Here is an 18,482-nt window from a genome sequence, read left to right as displayed (position 1 = left end):
CAATAATTCGCCAACAACTAACCCTTGGATGCAACTTTACTAATGAAACGTGACTGCAATTCAAGGAGGGCAGATGGCCATACAATTCTTACATTTTTGTCTAAATTTGTTTGCAAAAAAGGTGGGTGCGGAAGAGCCAGCCCAGGGGAGACTGACGCCTTTTAGGAAGGGCTTTCAGCTGTATAGGGGACCAGGCTTTTTCTTAGGCCTTTGTAAGAACCGTTTTTGTGGTTTCTTAATAAAGCAGTGGCTGGAGAAATTTGGGACAATTTTGGTGCTCACCTTGAGCACAGACAAATGTTCAGCTGTCCAAAGGAAACAAAAAGCACTGTACAACGCCACAAATTTATTTGAGCGCCCACCCCCAATTCAACAGCCGAAGCGATTACATCAAATTTTTCATTATTTGACTAGCCCAGTTATTATTATTATTTTTTTTTTTTAACTGCAAGAGGCAAAATGATTTCCCGATTTTTTTCCTATTTTGGAGCTGGAATGTCAGCCAGTGAAAGGCATAACGTTTATATCTTTTTACGATAGATCTTGTCCTATTAGAACAGAAAACTACAGGTAACAAATCGAGTGCAGGGCTGTACTGCCTTCAGTTTTTGGCAGGAATATACACTGTGATATCTGAATGCAGACCATACATTGGTTCCTCTATATTTTATTTAACTAACATGCTGCCACCAGACACAGTAGGTGCTTGAGCGCGAATTAAAATAATACCGACTAAATGATTGTAAATTAGGACTTTGAAGTGCACTTTGAACTAAAAACAGAAAAGTCCCCTATTTGGGTAACTATTTCAAGCTAAAATTCATATTTAAAACAGTAAACAAAAAATAAGCACCATTTAACCCTGACTTTTCTGCCTGGGTAATACCACGCACAGGAAGAGCATAAGCGAGGAAATGAGAAGTCATAAGGGGGAGGCTTCATGGCTCCTGCATGGGTGGAAGGGTAGGGACTGGGGTGGAAATTAAGCCCCGTAAAGTGCCTGGCCGGGGAGGAATGTTGCAGCAGTGCATGTTGGGAGGTCAGGTCACGGGCCACCATTGGCTAGCAGCAGCACCTGTATGTGTTTTTTTTTTTCTTTTTTCGTTTTTTGCATATAAGGACATTTAGAGCTGCCTTCAGGATTTAACTTTAGTGTCAGCGTACAGTAGTTAGGAGTATGTCAAGTGTTCGTCTTAGAATAGTCATATACACAGAACCACACATACACACTGAAACATACATACACAGAAACAAGGTCCATGAAAACGGAGCCCATTCAAACCATTAGCAGTGGCACTTGCTCGGAGGCCGCTGCGGCCCACAGTCCAGCACGTTCAGGTGGAGGGAGAAGAAAACGTCACCCATTAACACCTCAATCTCACCACTCCCCAGACCACGACAATATTTCATCTGACCCACGAAGTGCAAATTTGCACTACCAAGCACCCGGCAATGAAAGCCCGGTACGATTGTGCGGGTGGGGGCCACAGGGGAAGAGGGGTGTTGCCAGGGTTGAAAGGGGAAAGGCAACACTGGAAGATTAGGGAACACAACTTATTTAAAGTTAAGGCTGTTTGATACTGCATCATATAGCAGAGGCCACGGAGAGCCCATGCTATTAGGGAGAGCCAGTGCAACGTGAGAAAACCCCTCCCGCCACCTCCTCGAAGGCACTGCCATGCCCACCTGGAAATCTTTAGAAGCAGGATAAAAGGGCCACGTGAAATGAAATCACGCTTTTCAATCCAACGACCGCTCCTGCAAAAAGCGGAGTCCGAAACCATTCATTTACCACTAAAAACAAAACACGGGGTAGGGGTGGGTTGGAGGCCCGAGGAAGCTTTGAAGTAAAAGCTGTCTGCATTCAGTTCAGAATGCAATACTGGTCCGCTGTCCCTTAAACGAGATAAAACCGAATAATAAAACACTACCGGCATCATCAGTGCAAAGCAAGCTTTCTTGGGTGAAGGGGTACGGGAGGTGATCGCTGCTCCTCCTAAAGATTCCAGACCCTGGCAGTGCCCTCTGGAGCAGAGGGCGACCCTGGGGGGCCTGTCATTTGGTGCCAGGTGCTGGCCCAGAGTGCCCTCCGATCCCGCCTGGTCTTGTTCTCCTTTAAAGTGCCCCAATATTATAGAACCTCTGAATAAATAGATTAAAGATATCAGATCACCCATCGGCCTGGGTTATTCGGAGTAACAGCCATCCAAGCCGATGGCAGTGTGGCGCTCAGTGGTGTACGGGCATGAGTTGCCATTGGGCAGGGAACCGCAGACTGCCGTCTTGGCTGCAATGCCGCAGTTTTTAAGTAGGTTGAAGCTGAAAGGGCTGATGGCGTCTTTTGGTGGGAAAGGCTTCATGGTGGACAGGATTAGGGCCAGGCAGTCAGCTACGTCCTTGTTGGGGGCGCAGGCCAAGGCTGGCGTGTGACCTGAAACCAGAACGAACCTGTCAAAGAAATCTGGAACCAAGACAGAAAATATTTTATACAACGCCCCGGCATGGGTTCCCTAACCCCCCCCACCCGCCCTCCACCAATGGCCTGCACGCATCCACCCACACCCTTTGCACAGTGAGGGTCCGTGTTTGCTAAGATTAGTGTTTGGCAGTGAAGAACGACTGGGCTGTGTAGGTAACTAACAAATGGGCTGAGCAAGTGATTCCCTGTCCAGGGGTGCTAGCTGACAAACAACTAGTATTGGCAGTGAGTAGGTGCACGTCAGCCTGAAGAGTATGTGCTCCAATGCAGGGGCGGCTCCTCCATAAGGGCGGAGGAGCGTCGCACCCACCACCTCCAAACCTTTTCCCCCCAAAATGATAATAAACAGTGTTTATAATCGTTTTTGGAAAAGGGGCAGGGCCACGGGGGCGACGAGCAATGTGGGTGGGGGGAGGGAAGGGGGGTATTTGGGGAGTGCGTGGGGAAGGAGTGGTCTCCCCCTCACTGCGCATTTAGGTTTGGCCGGCCAAACACATGCGCTGAAGGGTCTCTCCGCGACTGCTCTAATGTACAAATTGTACGGAGGCTATTTGGAAGGGGTGCAAAGGTTTTTGAGTTGTAGAAGGGGCATGCCAGGTGCGATGGTGAGTTTTCAGGAACTGAGCATTTTAAGATTTCCTGAAAAGGGGGAGAAGGCCCATCAGCATTGTTGTACAAGTTGGCTGAAAAAACGAAATTCATTTATGAAATGTTCTCACATGCAGGGAGCTCTGGAGGGACATACAGGTCATGTTGCAGAGATGGGAAAGGGCAGTTCATCGACCTAGGAAGGGCAGTACACAAGTATGAATAGGCCAGATTGCTGTTGGTCTGAACATGTGCGTTAAAAAGGGGCGGGCAGGTGAGTTTGCTGAGAATAGACATGCAATTTTGCAAGAATGGACGTCAATTTGCAGGGCAGTGGATGGGGGATGAGTGCTTTCTCCAGTCATGCAACAGGGAATGTTGTGTAATATGCATTGTTTTCCAGTTTCTGTGGGTGCACTATTGTGTGTTTTACAACGACAACGGTAGCGTGGAATAGCGCAATCATAATCGAGGCCATAATCTAAGCTTTTCAGACCTGCAAAACTGCCCTAAATCCCATGCTCACCTTCTTCATCCACAGCCAGTACGGTGGCGCCTCTGCTCAGCAGGGCTTGGACTACAGTGGCGAGGCCATTCCGAGCAGCTATGTGCAGCGGCCTGCAGTGGAGGACAAGACAAAGGCTAAGTATGAAGTAGAAGGCAATAATTGGAATCCAACTTGGAGAAATAACATGAAAACATATGGCTTCGGTCCACCAAAATATTGATGAAACTACTCATGTGCTGGTTCATCTTGGACATGAAAGACCTGAACCACACTGTTCTACAACAAACACTAGCTTGCCCTCCAGGTTCTTCAAAGTTCAAACCTTGTGAACCCCAGTGGCTATTGTTCATTCTGCACACATCACCATAAAAAGCAGCATAACATTCACTTTTGTCAAAGAAGCAAAATATACTTGTGTACTGCTGGAAAAAGGCTTGTGTATTCAGTCTCACGTCTATTATTCCATCAAAACTGTTCCATCTTCTAAAGAAGTTCAAATCGTGCAACCCCATTTCATCTGTTCTACCAGACTGAAAAAAAATCAGTCTCTAAACTGTACAGCTATATCAAAGCGATCTGGTGTGTGTATGCACCCCTTGTTCGATTCAAGTCCTGGCTCCTTGCAGAAGCTGGGGCACAGGGCGCCTTTACTGCAAAACCCACCTACATGGTAGATAGTCAGCAGGTAGATCATCTCATCATGCTGGTCTTAAAAAAATACAGTTTGGAGATTACCTACAGGATTACTTGCCCTCCCCAGTACCTCTCCTGGAAAGTGGCTTTTGTAGTTAATTGCATCTCTCAGACATGTTAGCGAACTGCAATCACTCACATTACAAGAATCCTTCAGCACTTCACACTCTAGAAGTTAAACACGTTCTCATGTATTACAATGACATGACAAAGCCTTTCCATAGGTCAGACCAACTCTTTGTGTCCTTCACAAAGCCTTTTAAGGATCATCTTGTATTCAAAGCATGTATTGCTAGATGGATAGTTACATGTATTCAAACCTGTTACCACAAAAGCCAAGAGAGCCTGTTACACCCAGGGTGCACATGGCACGAAAGAACGCTGCAACTATGGCCTTCCTAGGGAACAACTCCCTAGTGTATATGTGTAAAACAGCAACCTCGTCAACCCCACAAATTATTACCAAATACTACTGTGTGGACGTCCTCGCTAGAAAACAGGCTATGGTTGGCCAGACGGTCCTAATGACTTTACTTTAGACATCTGCATCATCCACATGCTAGCCACCACTTGTAGGGGGTACTACTTTATAGCCCATGCAGAGCATGTATATCTACAGCAATACATGCTATGGATGGAAAATATTATTTGTCCTGTAAACCTCTGTAGTGCTGTACATTCACATGCGCCCACCCTCTTCCCCAGAAGCATGTGGTTCTGATCACAGTTCTATTTTCTTTACTACTTAATTACCTTTTGCAATACACCTACATCACACTCAGAGAAAAAAAATGCAACATGGAGTCGGTGCCCATGCACACTACCTGCTAAGCAAGGATTAACTATATACCTTGTGATTCGAAAGGCTGCTTTGAAGAAAAATAATTTGCAAGTGTCCAAGCCCAACACTGATGGTAGGAATATGTATAGCATGTGCAGGTCTACAGTACCACATGCAACAAACCTTTAGTTCTCCAGCATTGGTATCTTTTATAGATTCACATGTTTGAACAATTCTGTAGTCGAAGTGGGAGCTACTCAAACTCTAGCCGTACAAGGCACTACCTGCCCACAAGGCCTCAGAACAGTGACCCTTTATTAGAATATCATCCAATTCAAAGGAAAAGAACCAAACAGCAGCCAATGAAGTGAGAATGTAGTCTGCTTTACCCCTTCCAGAAGTTGTCACACCTAGGATTTCTAGCACAAGGATGGAAACAAAACGTTTCTTACATATTAGGTGTGGTTTTGCATCTTGAAGATTTTCTGGATCCGCCAACTAGTGATTGGGTTTGGATTATCTACTATTTCACCTTCTAAAAATGTTTTGTCCGCCCTTTACCATTGTTTTGTTGTTGTAGGTTGTTGACGGAAGCACCATTTGGTGTTTTGTTGTGACGTAGTCGCACTTCCTCTGGATGTCTCTGCCCGAGTTCGCCATCTTCCAACACCAGATGGCGAGCTATGCAGAACATGTGTATCTACAGCGACAGATGCCATCGAACATTTTTTTATTTCTCTCCATCTTACTGGTAGAGGTGGGTGGGTCGCATGTGAATCCAGAAAATTTTCAAGCTGCAAAACTGCACCTACACGTAAGAAACATTTTGTTTTGCAGCATGAATCTTTTCAGGATTCACACACTATGCATTGATTTTAAAGCTGTTTTCCTTTATTGTGGGTGCTGGGTTGAAGATACATATTGATTTAAAAATCAATATCCATCCATAATGGCAACTCTCCCGGCAAGGGACAGTGGTAGAGTAGGGTTATCTATCGCTCCACTTGCATGGCAAGGTTATCAACCACCGGACCATAATTCCGCCGAACCAACTCACCACTGCACCTGTGAAGGTGTATACCAAGGTATTTTCAGGAATAGTCTCTCCAGATCAATGGGTAAGCAAAGCGACAAGGTACTGTGGCATCAGTAAGAGGAAATATCTCAGACTTGTTCCAGTTAATGGACATGCCCGAAATAACACCAAAGCGGACCACATCCTCCACCAGTGGGGCAAGGTTGTCAACTGTGTCCCTTACAAAGAGCAGAATGTCGTCCGCATAGAGGAAAGGGATGAGGGGGCCATGGCGAAAACAGAGTCCCCAATGCAGATCCTGGAAACGGTGCGCCAAGGGGTCCATGCAAATGATAAATAAGAGGGAAGAGTTGGCATCCCTGGCAGGTGCTGCAAGATAAAAAAGAAGTTACTTACCTGTAACTGTAGTTCTCCAGTATTGGAAGCTTTCATAGATTCACATGCTTGAATACTTCCCTGTCGTCAAGATGGGAGTCCCCGGTGGAATATATAACCTAGGCCTGAAAATGTACATATACAATACATGGTCTAGGCCTCAACAGAATAACCTATCATAGTCTTTCATAAAATAGACCCAAACTCAAATTTGAACCAATCAGATTGCCTCACCCCTTAGAACCTCCTATGAGGAGTAGCCTTCCCTCCAATTTTCTGAGCATAAGTGCTATAATAATAAAGAACACCGAGAAAAGAGAGAAGGTGAGCTTCCCCGGGGAGGCGGGTGGGCCGCATGTTAATCTATGATAGCTTCCAATACTGGAGAGCTACAGTTACAGGTAACATATTTCTTACTCCAGTATTGGAACTTTCATAGATTCACATGCTTGAATAAGGGTAGCAAGCAGTATCCAACACATTTTCTGTACTGACAATGTTCATCTCATAAGATATAATTCACATTAGACAGGTAAATGCAAAGCAACAAAAGTTAACCTTCTGAAACAAATTAATATGCGTGAAAGGTACGTTAATATTGAACAGAAAATGTGATATATGAGAAGCGGATGGTGGGAAAACAAACAGCTCACCTTTTTGGAACAAATGTCTAAGGACTGCTTGACCCACCGCTGCATCTTGGAGCGCCTCAGCATCCGGACAGTAATGCTCTGTGAAGGCGTGTGTCATTCTCCACATGGCTGCTCGACAGATGTCCGGCAGTGACACCCCAGAGAAGAGCACACATGATGTAGAGACTGCCCTGGTAGAATGCGCACATACTCTGGCATCCAAGGGTCGACCAGCCCTTTGATGGCAAAAGGCTATTGCGCTTGAGATCCATCTAGCAATAGTCTGTTTAGTAACAGGATGCCCTCTTCTGGACGCACTAAACGCCACAAATAGTTGATTTGATTTCCGGATCGAGGATGTTCGCTGCAGACAGAATTTAAGGCACCGCTTGACGTCAAGGGAATGCAGCGATCTTTCTGCCCCAGTCTGAGGCCGTGGAAAGAAAGTGCTTAGCACTACTGGCTCATTAATATGGAAGTCTGACAGCACTTTGGGGATAAACTTAGGGTTTGTACGCAGGATGACTTTATCGTCCGCAAACCTCACGAGGGGTTCCTGAATGGTAAATGCTTGGATCTCGCTTACTCTACGAGCAGATGTTAAAGCCAAGAGGAGCGCTACCTTCCAGGTGAAATACTTAATGTCTGACTTATGAATGGGCTCGAATGGTTCCTTCATTAGTTGACACAGGACTGTATTTAGCTGCCAAGCTGGAGGCGGTGCTTTGACTGGAGGAAAAGATTGGAACAGTCCTTTCATGAATTGCTTGATGAATGCCATTTGGGGCACACCGTAAACGAAACAGTTTCCATTTTAATTTGTACGTTTTACTAGCGCTATAAGCACGTGCGTTAGCTAAAATGGTTTGGCAGTCAACAGGAATATTCAAATGGCCGAACTCATTGAACTCAGGATCCATACACATAATTTGAGAGACTTGGGATCCGGATGCCTCACTTGGCCCTTGCTGATGGTTAGTAGCTCCGGTATAGGTGCTAACCTGATGGGAGGACACGAGGACAGCAACAGAAGTTCTGTGTAGCACGGTTGACGTGGCCAGGCTGGAGCAATTAGGATTGTCTGGCAGGGTTCCGATTTGATCTTGCTGATTACCCACGGAAGAAGAGGTATCAGGGGAAAAGCGTAAGCATAAAACCCTGACCATGCTATCCAAAGGGCATTTCCCCACAACCCTGGTTGGTGATGCCAGCTTGCATAAAACCAGCATTTCGCGTTCTGGGATGTCGAAGAGGTCCAGGTTTGGTTTTCCCCACCTGAGAAATATTGTGTCCAGCGTCCCCAGATTCAGCCCCCACTTGTGGGAAGATGTGTTGAGCCTGCTTAAGTGTGTCTGCTGTGGTGTTGCTCACTCCCGGAAGATTTTCTGCTCGTATGTGCACTGAGTGTTGAATGCATCCGGTCCAAATGGTTTGCGCTTCTGTGGACAGTAAATGAGACTGAGTTCCTCTTTGTTTGTTGATGTAGTGCATGGTGGTCGTATTGTCCGTTTCGGACAAGCACCGAAGAGCCATGGATTCTTGGCAGAAAAGCCTGCAATACCAGGTACAAGCCTGAGCTCGAAGCGGTTGGTGTGGAGAGTAGCATGAGAGGGGGGCCACCTGCAGATCCTGAAGGCATGCACCCCCATCCCTCCATCGAAGTACCCGTTGTTATCTTAAACAATGGGACCTGAGCTAAGAATCCGAAACCTTTGGAGATGTTTGTCGGTGTTGATCACCAATCGAGGGAGTCAATGATCCTTGCTGTTATCTGTATGTTATCCCCGAAGGAACCTTGCATCTGTTTCCACTGTTTGTCGAGCTTTTCTTGAAGAGGAAGCATCCAAAGGCGACAGTGGGAAACTAGACTGATACAGGAGGACATCATCCCCAGTAACGATTTGAATTTTCAAACTGAAAGAAACTCTTTTTTGAATTGCATGTGCTAGGGTGACAAGTCTGATTTGTCGTTCTTCCGCTGGGAATGCCTTTACTTGAGTAGGGTCCAGTATAGCTCACAGGAAAACTATTCTTCTGGTAGGCTGAAGATGGGACTCGTCTCTATTGAGAGTGAGACCTAGTTGATGGAATAGGCATAACGTGGTCTTGAGAGAGTGGCGTAGAGTGTAGATGTCTGGATCCTTCAGTAACCAGTTGTTCAGATATGAGAATATCTGGTGTTTGAAATGCCTCAGATATGCTGCAACAGGGGCTAAGCATTTTGTGACAATCCGGGGAGCAGATTTGAGTCTGAAGGGTAGAACTTTGAATTGAAAGTGTCGGCTGGCTACCATGAATCTTAAGAATTTTTTGTGCTTGGGGTGAATGAGTATGTGGAAGTAGGCATCCTGCAGATCTAGGGAAACCATGAAATCCCCTGTAGGAAGTTGGCTCTGTATGTGCTATTTCAAAGTAAGGAATAGCATGCACAGAGTCCAAGGGTTCCCCTTAGAGGTAAAATAGTGGTAAAAATAGATAATACTAATGCTCTATTTTGTGGTAGTGTGGTCGAGCAGTAGGCTTATCCAAGGAGTAGTGTTAAGCATTTGTTGTACATACACATAGACAGTAAATGAGGTACACACACTCAGAGACAAATCCAGCCAATAGGTTTTTGTATAGAAAAATATCTTTTCTTAGTTTATTTTAAGAACCACAGGTTCAAATTCTACATGTAATATCTCATTCGAAAGGTATTGCAGGTAAGTACTTTAGGAACTTTAAATCATAAAAATTGCATGTATACTTTTCAAGTTATTGACAAATAGCTGTTTTAAAAGTGGACACTTAGTGCAATTTTCACAGTTCCTAGGGGAGGTAAGTATTTGTTAGGTTAACCAGGTAAGTAAGACACTTACAGGGTTCAGTTCTTGGTCCAAGGTAGCCCACCGTTGGGGGTTCAGAGCAACCCCAAAGTCACCACACCAGCAGCTCAGGGCCGGTCAGGTGCAGAGTTCAACGTGGTGCCCAAAACGCATAGGCTTCAATGGAGAAGGGGGTGCCCCGGTTCCAGTCTGCCAGCAGGTAAGTACCTGCGTCTTCGGAGGGCAGACCAGGGGGGTTTTGTAGGGCACCGGGGGGGACACAAGCCCACACAGGAATTTCACCCTCAGCAGCGCGGGGGCGGCCGGGTGCAGTGTAGAAACAAGCGTCGGGTTCGCAATGTTAGTCTATGAGAGATCTCGGGATCTCTTCAGCGCTGCAGGCAGGCAAGGGGGGGATTCCTCGGGGAAACCTCCACTTGGGTAAGGGAGAGGGACTCCTGGGGGTCACTTCTCCAGTGAAAGTCCGGTCCTTCAGGTCCTGGGGGCTGCGGGTGCAGGGTCTCTCCCAGGCGTCGGGACTTTGGATTCAAAGAGTCGCGGTCAGGGGAAGCCTCGGGATTCCCTCTGCAGGCGGCGCTGTGGGGGCTCAGGGGGGACAGGTTTTGGTACTCACAGTATCAGAGTAGTCCTGGGGTCCCTCCTGAGGTGTTGGATCTCCACCAGCCGAGTCGGGGTCGCCGGGTGCAGTGTTGCAAGTCTCACGCTTCTTGCGGGGAGCTTGCAGGGTTCTTTCAAAGCTGCTGGAAACAAAGTTGCAGCCTTTCTTGGAGCAGGTCCGCTGTCCTCGGGAGTTTCTTGTCTTTTCGAAGTAGGGGCAGTCCTCAGAGGATGTCGAGGTCGCTGGTCCCTTTGGAAGGCGTCGCTGGAGCAGGATCTTTGGAAGGCAGGAGACAGGCCGGTGAGTTTCTGGAGCCAAGGCAGTTGTCGTCTTCTGGTCTTCCTCTGCAGGGGTTTTCAGCTAGGTAGTCCTTCTTCTTGTAGTTGCAGGAATCTAATTTTCTAGGGTTCAGGGTAGCCCTTAAATACTAAATTTAAGGGCGTGTTTAGGTCTGGGGGGTTAGTAGCCAATGGCTACTAGCCCTGAGGGTGGGTACACCCTCTTTGTGCCTCCTCCCAAGGGGAGGGGGTCACAATCCTAACCCTATTGGGGGAATCCTCCATCTGCAAGATGGAGGATTTCTAAAAGTCAGAGTCACCTCAGCTCAGGACACCTTAGGGGCTGTCCTGACTGGCCAGTGACTCCTCCTTGTTGCTTTCTTTGTTCCCTCCAGCCTTGCCGCCAAAAGTGGGGGCCGTGGCCGGAGGGGGCGGGCAACTCCACTAAGATGGAGTGCCCTGCTGGGCTGTGACAAAGGGGTGAGCCTTTGAGGCTCACCGCCAGGTTTTACAGCTCCTGCCTGGGGGAGGTGTTAGCATCTCCACCCAGTGCAGGCTTTGTTACTGGCCTCAGAGTGACAAAGGCACTCTCCCCATGGGGCCAGCAACATGTCTCTGGTGTGGCAGGCTGCTGGAACTAGTCAGCCTACACAGACAGTCGGTTAAGTTTCAGGGGGCACCTCTAAGGTGCCCTCTGGGGTGTATTTTGCAATAAAATGTACACTGGCATCAGTGTGCATTTATTGTGCTGAGAAGTTTGATACCAAACTTCCCAGTTTTCAGTGTAGCCATTATGGTGCTGTGGAGTTCGTGTTTGACAGACTCCCAGACCATATACTCTTATGGCTACCTTGCACTTACAATGTCTAAGGTTTTGTTTAGACACTGTAGGGGTACCATGCTCATGCACTGGTACCCTCACCTATGGTATAGTGCACCCTGCCTTAGGGCTGTAAGGCCTGCTAGAGGGGTGTCTTACCTATACTGCATAGGCAGTGAGAGGCTGGCATGGCACCCTGAGGGGAGTGCCATGTCGACTTACTCGTTTTGTCCTCACTAGCACACACAAGCTGGCAAGCAGTGTGTCTGTGCTGAGTGAGAGGTCTCCAGGGTGGCATAAGACATGCTGCAGCCCTTAGCGACCTTCCTTGGCATCAGGGCCCTTGGTACTAGAAGTACCAGTTACAAGGGACTTATCTGGATGCCAGGGTCTGCCAATTGTGGATACAAAAGTACAGGTTTAGGGAAAGAACACTGGTGCTGGGGCCTGGTTAGCAGGCCTCAGCACACTTTCAATTGTAAACATAGCATCAGCAAAGGCAAAAAGTCAGGGGGCAACCATGCCAAGGAGGCATTTCCTTACACAACCCCCCCCCAAACGAAAGAGGATGAGACTAACCTTTCCCAAGAGAGTCTTCATTTTCTAAGTGGAAGAACCTGGAAAGGCCATCTGCATTGGCATGGGCAGTCCCAGGTCTGTGTTCCACTATAAAGTCCATTCCCTGTAGGGAGATGGACCACCTCAACAGTTTAGGATTTTCACCTTTCATTTGCATCAGCCATTTGAGAGGTCTGTGGTCAGTTTGAACTAGGAAGTGAGTCCCAAAGAGGTATGGTCTCAGCTTCTTCAGGGACCAAACCACAGCAAAGGCCTCCCTCTCAATGGCACTCCAACGCTGCTCCCTGGGGAGTAACCTCCTGCTAATGAAAGCAACAGGCTGGTCAAGGCCATCATCATTTGTTTGGGACAAAACTGCCCCTATCCCATGTTCAGAGGCATCAGTCTGCACAATGAACTGCTTAGAATAATCTGGAGCTTTTAGAACTGGTGCTGAGCACATTGCTTGTTTCAGGGTGTCAAAGGCCTGTTGGCATTCCACAGTCCAGTTCACTTTCTTGGGCATTTTCTTGGAGGTGAGTTCAGTGAGGGCTGTCACAATGGATCCATATCCCTTCACAAACCTCCTGTAATACCCAGTCAAGCCAAGGAATGCCCTGACTTGAGTCTGGGTTTTTGGAGCTACCCAGTCCAGAATAGTCTGGATCTTGGGTTGGAGTGGCTGAACTTGGCCTCCACCTACAAGGTGGCCCAAGTAAACCACAGTTCCCTGCCCTATCTGGCATTTGGATGCCTTGATAGAGAGGCCTGCAGATTGCAGAGCCTTCAAAACCTTCTTCAGGTGGACCAGGTGATCCTGCCAGGTGGAGCTGAAGACAGCAATATCATCAAGATAAGCTGTGCTAAAGGACTCCAAGCCAGCAAGGACTTGATTCACCAACCTTTGGATGGTGGCAGGGGCATTCTTTAAACCAAAGGGCATAACAGTAAACTGATAATGCCCATCAGGTGTGGAGAATGCTGTTTTCTCTTTTGCTCCAGGTGCCATTTTTATTTGCCAGTACCCTGCTGTCAAGTCAAAGGTACTTAAGTATTTGGCAGCACCTAATTTATCTATGAGCTCATCAGCTCTTGGAATTGGATGAGCATCTGTCTTGGTGACAGAATTGAGCCCCCTGTAGTCCACACAAAACCTCATCTCTTTCTTTCCATCTTTGGTGTGAGGTTTGGGGACTAAGACCACTGGGCTAGCCCAGGGGCTGTCAGAGCGCTCAATTACTCCCAATTCCAGCATCTTGTGGACTTCCACCTTGATGCTTTCCTTAACATGGTCAGACTGTCTAAAGATTTTGTTTTTGACAGGCATGCTGTCTCCTGTGTCCACATCATGGGTACACAGGTGTGTCTGACCAGGGGTTAAGGAGAAGAGTTCAGGAAACTGTTGTAGGACTCTCCTACAATCAGCTTGCTGTTGGCCAGAGAGGGTGTCTGAGTAGATCACTCCATCTACTGTGCCATCTTTTGGGTCTGATGACAGAAGATCAGGGAGAGGTTCACTCTCTGCCTCCTGATCCTCATCTGTTACCATCAACAGATTCACCTCAGCCCTGTCATGGAAGAGCTTAAGGCGGTTCACATGGATCACCCTCTTGGGGCTCCTGCTTGTGCCCAGGTCCACCAGGTAGGTGACCTGACTCTTCCTTTCTAGCACTGGGTAAGGGCCACTCCATTTTTCCTGGAGTGCCCTGGGAGCCACAGGCTCCAGAACCCAGACTTTCTGCCCTGGTTGGAACTCAACCAGTGCAGCCTTTTGGTCATACCAAAACTTCTGGAGCTGTTGGCTGGCCTCAAGGTTTTTGGTTGCCTTTTCCATGTACTCTGCCATTCTAGAGCGAAGGCCAAGTACATAGTCCACTATGTCTTGTTTAGGCTCATGAAGAGGTCTCTCCCAGCCTTCTTTAACAAGAGCAAGTGGTCCCCTTACAGGATGACCAAACAGAAGTTCAAAGGGTGAGAATCCTACTCCCTTCTGTGGCACCTCTCTGTAAGCGAAAAGCAGACATGGCAAGAGGACATCCCATCTCCTTTTGAGCTTTTCTGGGAGCCCCATGATCATGCCCTTTAATGTCTTGTTGAATCTCTCAACTAAGCCATTAGTTTGTGGATGGTAAGGTGTAGTGAATTTATAAGTCACTCCACACTCATTCCACATATGTTTCAGGTATGCTGACATGAAGTTGGTACCTCTGTCAGACACCACCTCCTTAGGAAAACCCACTCTGGTAAAGATACCAATGAGGGCCTTGGCTACTGCAGGGGCAGTAGTCGACCTAAGGGGAATAGCTTCAGGATACCTGGTAGCATGATCCACTACTACCAGGATATTGAAAATGTCACTTACCCAGTGTACATCTGTTCGTGGCATTAGTCGCTGCAGATTCACATGTTTGGCACAGTCCGCTGCCTGGTGTTGGGCTCGGAGTATTACAAGTTGTTTTTCTTCGAAGAAGTCTTTTTGGTCACGGGACCGAAGGACTCCTCCGTCTTTGGCTCCATTGCGCATGGGCGTCGACTCCATCTTAGATTGTTTTCCCCGCAGAGGGTGAGGATGGAGTTGTTTGGTATAAATAGTGCCCATGCAATGGAGTGAATATGTATGTATGATAAGAGTTTCTAATAATTATTTACAAATGTTCAAATGTTTAAGGTTTATGATCTACTTCTAAACGGCTACAGGCTTCCCGGGGAGGTGGGAGGGTACATGTGAATCTGCAGCGACTAATGCCACGAACAGATGTACACTGGGTAAGTGACATTTTCAGTTCGATGGCATATGTTGCTGCAGATACACATGTTTGGCATAGACTATAAAGCAGTTACCTCCCCTAAAAGCGGTGGTTTAGCCTGTAGGAGTTGAAGTAGTTTGGAATAATGTTCTTAGTACAGCTTGGCCCACTGTAGCTTGTTGTGCATTTAGTACGTCTACACAGTAGTGTTTAGTAAACGTATGAGGCGTAGACCAGGATGCAGCCTTACATATTTCGCTCATAGGAATGTTTCCTAGAAAGGCCATTGTAGCACCTTTCTTTCTGGTTGAGTGTGCCTTTGGTGTAATAGGCAATTCTCTTTTGGCTTTAAGATAGCATGTTTGAATGCATCTGACTATCCATCTAGCAATGCCTTGTTTAGAGATTGGATTTCCTATGTGTGGTTTTTGAAAAGCTATGAACAGTTGTTTTGTTTTCCTGATTAGCTTTGTTCTGTCAATGTAATACATTAGTGCTCTTTTGATGTCTAATGTATGTAGTGCCCTTTCAGCCACAGAATTTGGTTGTGGGAAGAACACTGGCAATTCTACTGTTTGATTTAAATGGAATGGTGAGATTACTTTTGGCTGAAATTTTGGATTTGTTCTTAGAACTATTTTATTGTTGTGTATTTGAATAAATGGTTCTTGTATGGTAAATGCCTGTATTTCACTTACTCTTCTGAGGGATGTGATTGCAATGAGAAATGCGACCTTCCAGGTTAGATATTGCATTTCACAGGAATGCATGGGTTCGAAAGGGGGACCCATGAGTCTTGTTAAGACGATGTTAAGATTCCATGAAGGAACTGGTGGTGTTCTTGGTGGTATAATTCTTTTTAGCCCTTCCATGAATGCTTTAATAACTGGTATTCTAAATAGAGACGATGAATGAGTAGTTTGTAGGTAAGCAGATATAGCTGCGAGGTGTATTTTTATAGATGAAAAAGCGAGATTTGCTTTTTGCAAATGTAGTAAGTATCCTACTATGTCTTTAGTAGAGGCATGTACTGGTTGTATTTGATTGGCATGGCAGTAGTAAACAAATCTTTTCCACTTAGATGCATAGCAGTGTCTAGTGGAAGGTTTTCTAGCTTGTTTTATGACCTCCATGCATTCTTGTGTGAGGTCCAAGTGTCCGAATTCTAGGATTTCAGGAGCCAAATTGCCAGATTCAATGATGCTGGGTTTGGATGTCTGATCTGTTGTTTGTGTTGTGTTAACAGATCTGGCCTGTTGGGTAGTTTGACATGCGGTACTAGTGAAAGGTCTAGTAGAGTTGTATACCAAGGTTGTCTTGCCCATGTGGGTGCTATCAGTATGAGTTTGAGTTGGTTTTGACTTAACTTGTTTACTAGATATGGAAGGAGAGGGAGAGGGGGAAAAGCGTACGCAAATATCCCTGACCAATTCATCCATAGAGCATTGCCTTGTGATTCGCGGTGTGGGTACCTGGATGCGAAGTTTTGGCATTTTGAGTTTTCTCTTGTTGCGAACAAATCTATCTGGGGTGTTCCCCAAATTTGAAAGTACTTGTTCAGAACTTGGGGGTGAATTTCCCATTCGTGGACTTGTTGGTGGTCTCGCGAAAGGTTGTCTGCTAGTTGGTTTTGTATTCCTGGAATAAATTGTGCTATTAGGCGAATGTTGTTGTGAATCGCCCACTGCCAAATTTTTTGTGTTAGGAGGCACAATTGTGTTGAGTGTGTTCCTCCTTGTTTGTTTAAATAATACATTGTTGTCATGTTGTCTGTTTTGACAAGAATGTATTTGTGTGTTATTATGGGTTGGAAGGCTTTTAACGCTAGAAATACTGCTAACAGTTCTAGGTAATTGATATGAAATTTTGTTTCGTGTATATCCCATTGTCCTTGAATGCTGTGGTGATTGAGGTGTGCTCCCCACCCTGTCATGGAAGCATCTGTTGTTATAACGTATTGAGGCACTGGGTCCTGAAATGTCCGCCCTTTGTTTACATTTTTGCTGTTCCACCATAGAAGCGAGAGGTATGTTTGGCGGTCTACCAACACCAGATTTTGAAGTTGACCCTGTGCCTGTGACCATTGTGATGCTAGACACTGTTGTAAGGGTCGCATGTGTAGTCTTGCGTTTGGGACAATGGCTATGCATGATGACATCATGCCTAGAAGTTTTAGCGCAAATTTTGCTTGTATCTTTTGGTTTGGAAACATAGCACTTATTAGCTTGTGGAATGCCTGCACTCTTTGTGGACTTGGAGTGGCAATTCCTTTTGATGTGTTGATGGTTGCTCCTAGATATTGTTGTGTTTGACACGGTTCTAGGTGTGATTTTGTGTAGTTGATGGAAAACCCCAGTTTGTGAAGGGTTTGTATGACAAAAGTGGTGTCGTTTGCGCATTTTTTTACTGTGTTGGTTTTGATTAGCCAGTCGTCTAGGTAAGGGAACACATGTATCTGTTGTCTCCTGATGTGTGCTGCTACTACTGCTAGACATTTTGTGAACACTCTTGGTGCAGTTGTTATTCCGAATGGCAACACCTTGAATTGGTAATGTATTCCTTTGAATACGAACCGTAGGTACTTTCTGTGAGAAGGGTGTATTGGTATATGAAAGTACGCATCCTTTAGGTCTAATGTGGTCATGTAATCTTGCTGTTTGAGCAGTGGAATGATGTCTTGTAGTGTGACCATGTGAAAATGGTCCGATATGATGTAGGTATTTAGTGTCCTGAGATCTAATATTGGTCTCAATGTTTCGTCTCTTTTTGGAATTAGAAAGTACAGGGAGTAAACTCCTGTGTTTTTTTGTTGTACTGGTACTAATTCTATTGCATCCTTTTGCAGTAGTGCTTGAACTTCTAGTCCTAAAAGTTCTAAATGTTGTTGTGACATTTTGCGTGTTTTGGGGGGGATGTTTGGTGGGAAGTTGTGGAATTCTATGCAATAGCCATGTTGGATTATTGCTAATACCCAATTGTCTGTTGTAATCTGTTGCCAAGATTGGTAGAATTGGCTTAGTCTTCCCCCCCACTGGTGTTGAGTGAAGGGGTTGCGTGACTTGAAAGTCACTGTTTAGGTGGAGGTGTTTTTGGAGTCTGGAATCTTCCCCTACTCCTTGGGAATTGACCCCCCCGATATCCCCTGAAACCTCCCCTTTGGAAGGAACCCTGATATGGTGTGGTTCCTGATTGTTGGCTGGTGGTGTCTGTGGGTTGGCCACGAAACCCCCCTCTAAATGGAGTTTTTCTGAAAGAGCCTCTGCTCTGCGGGGAGTAGAGTGCGCCCATGGCCTTGGCCGTGTCTGTGTCCTTTTTAAGTTTTTCAATGGCTGTATCCACTTCCGAGCCAAACAGTTGTTTCTCGTTGAAGGGCATATTAAGGACAGCCTGCTGGATTTCAGGTTTGAAGCCTGAAGTGCGTAGCCAAGCGTGTCTCCTTATGGTGACAGCAGTGTTGACTGTTCTTGCTGCAGTATCAGCTGCGTCTAGTGAAGAGCGGATTTGATTGTTTGAGATCGTTTGTCCCTCTTCCACTATTTGCTGCGCCCTTTTTTGGTATTCCTG

The 18,482-nt window shown here is 46.3% G+C and overlaps 1 protein-coding gene across 4 annotated transcripts in view; it reads right to left on the bottom strand.

Annotated features, from left to right (window-relative positions):
- Window positions 1-1,110: 1,110 nt before the first annotated feature.
- The window catches only part of ANKRD52 (ankyrin repeat domain 52), a 664,467-nt gene continuing 647,095 nt past the window's right edge, over window positions 1,111-18,482 (bottom strand). For 3 of the 4 annotated variants that reach the window (XM_069230556.1, XM_069230555.1, XM_069230558.1), the window contains 2 exons: window positions 3,594-3,685; window positions 1,111-2,431 (listed from right to left, as the gene is read on the bottom strand). In XM_069230556.1, coding sequence (XP_069086657.1) covers window positions 2,187-2,431; window positions 3,594-3,685 — 337 coding nt within the window. In that variant the 3' untranslated portion in view covers window positions 1,111-2,186. Of the gene's footprint in view, window positions 2,462-3,593; window positions 3,686-18,482 lie in introns of all 4 variants that reach the window. The other variant, XM_069230557.1, reaches the window with a different exon arrangement.

Source organism: Pleurodeles waltl, chromosome 4_2, assembly GCF_031143425.1.
Source record: "Pleurodeles waltl isolate 20211129_DDA chromosome 4_2, aPleWal1.hap1.20221129, whole genome shotgun sequence".
NCBI lineage: Eukaryota > Metazoa > Chordata > Amphibia > Caudata > Salamandridae > Pleurodeles > Pleurodeles waltl.
This window is presented reverse-complemented; position numbering and strand designations above follow the sequence as displayed.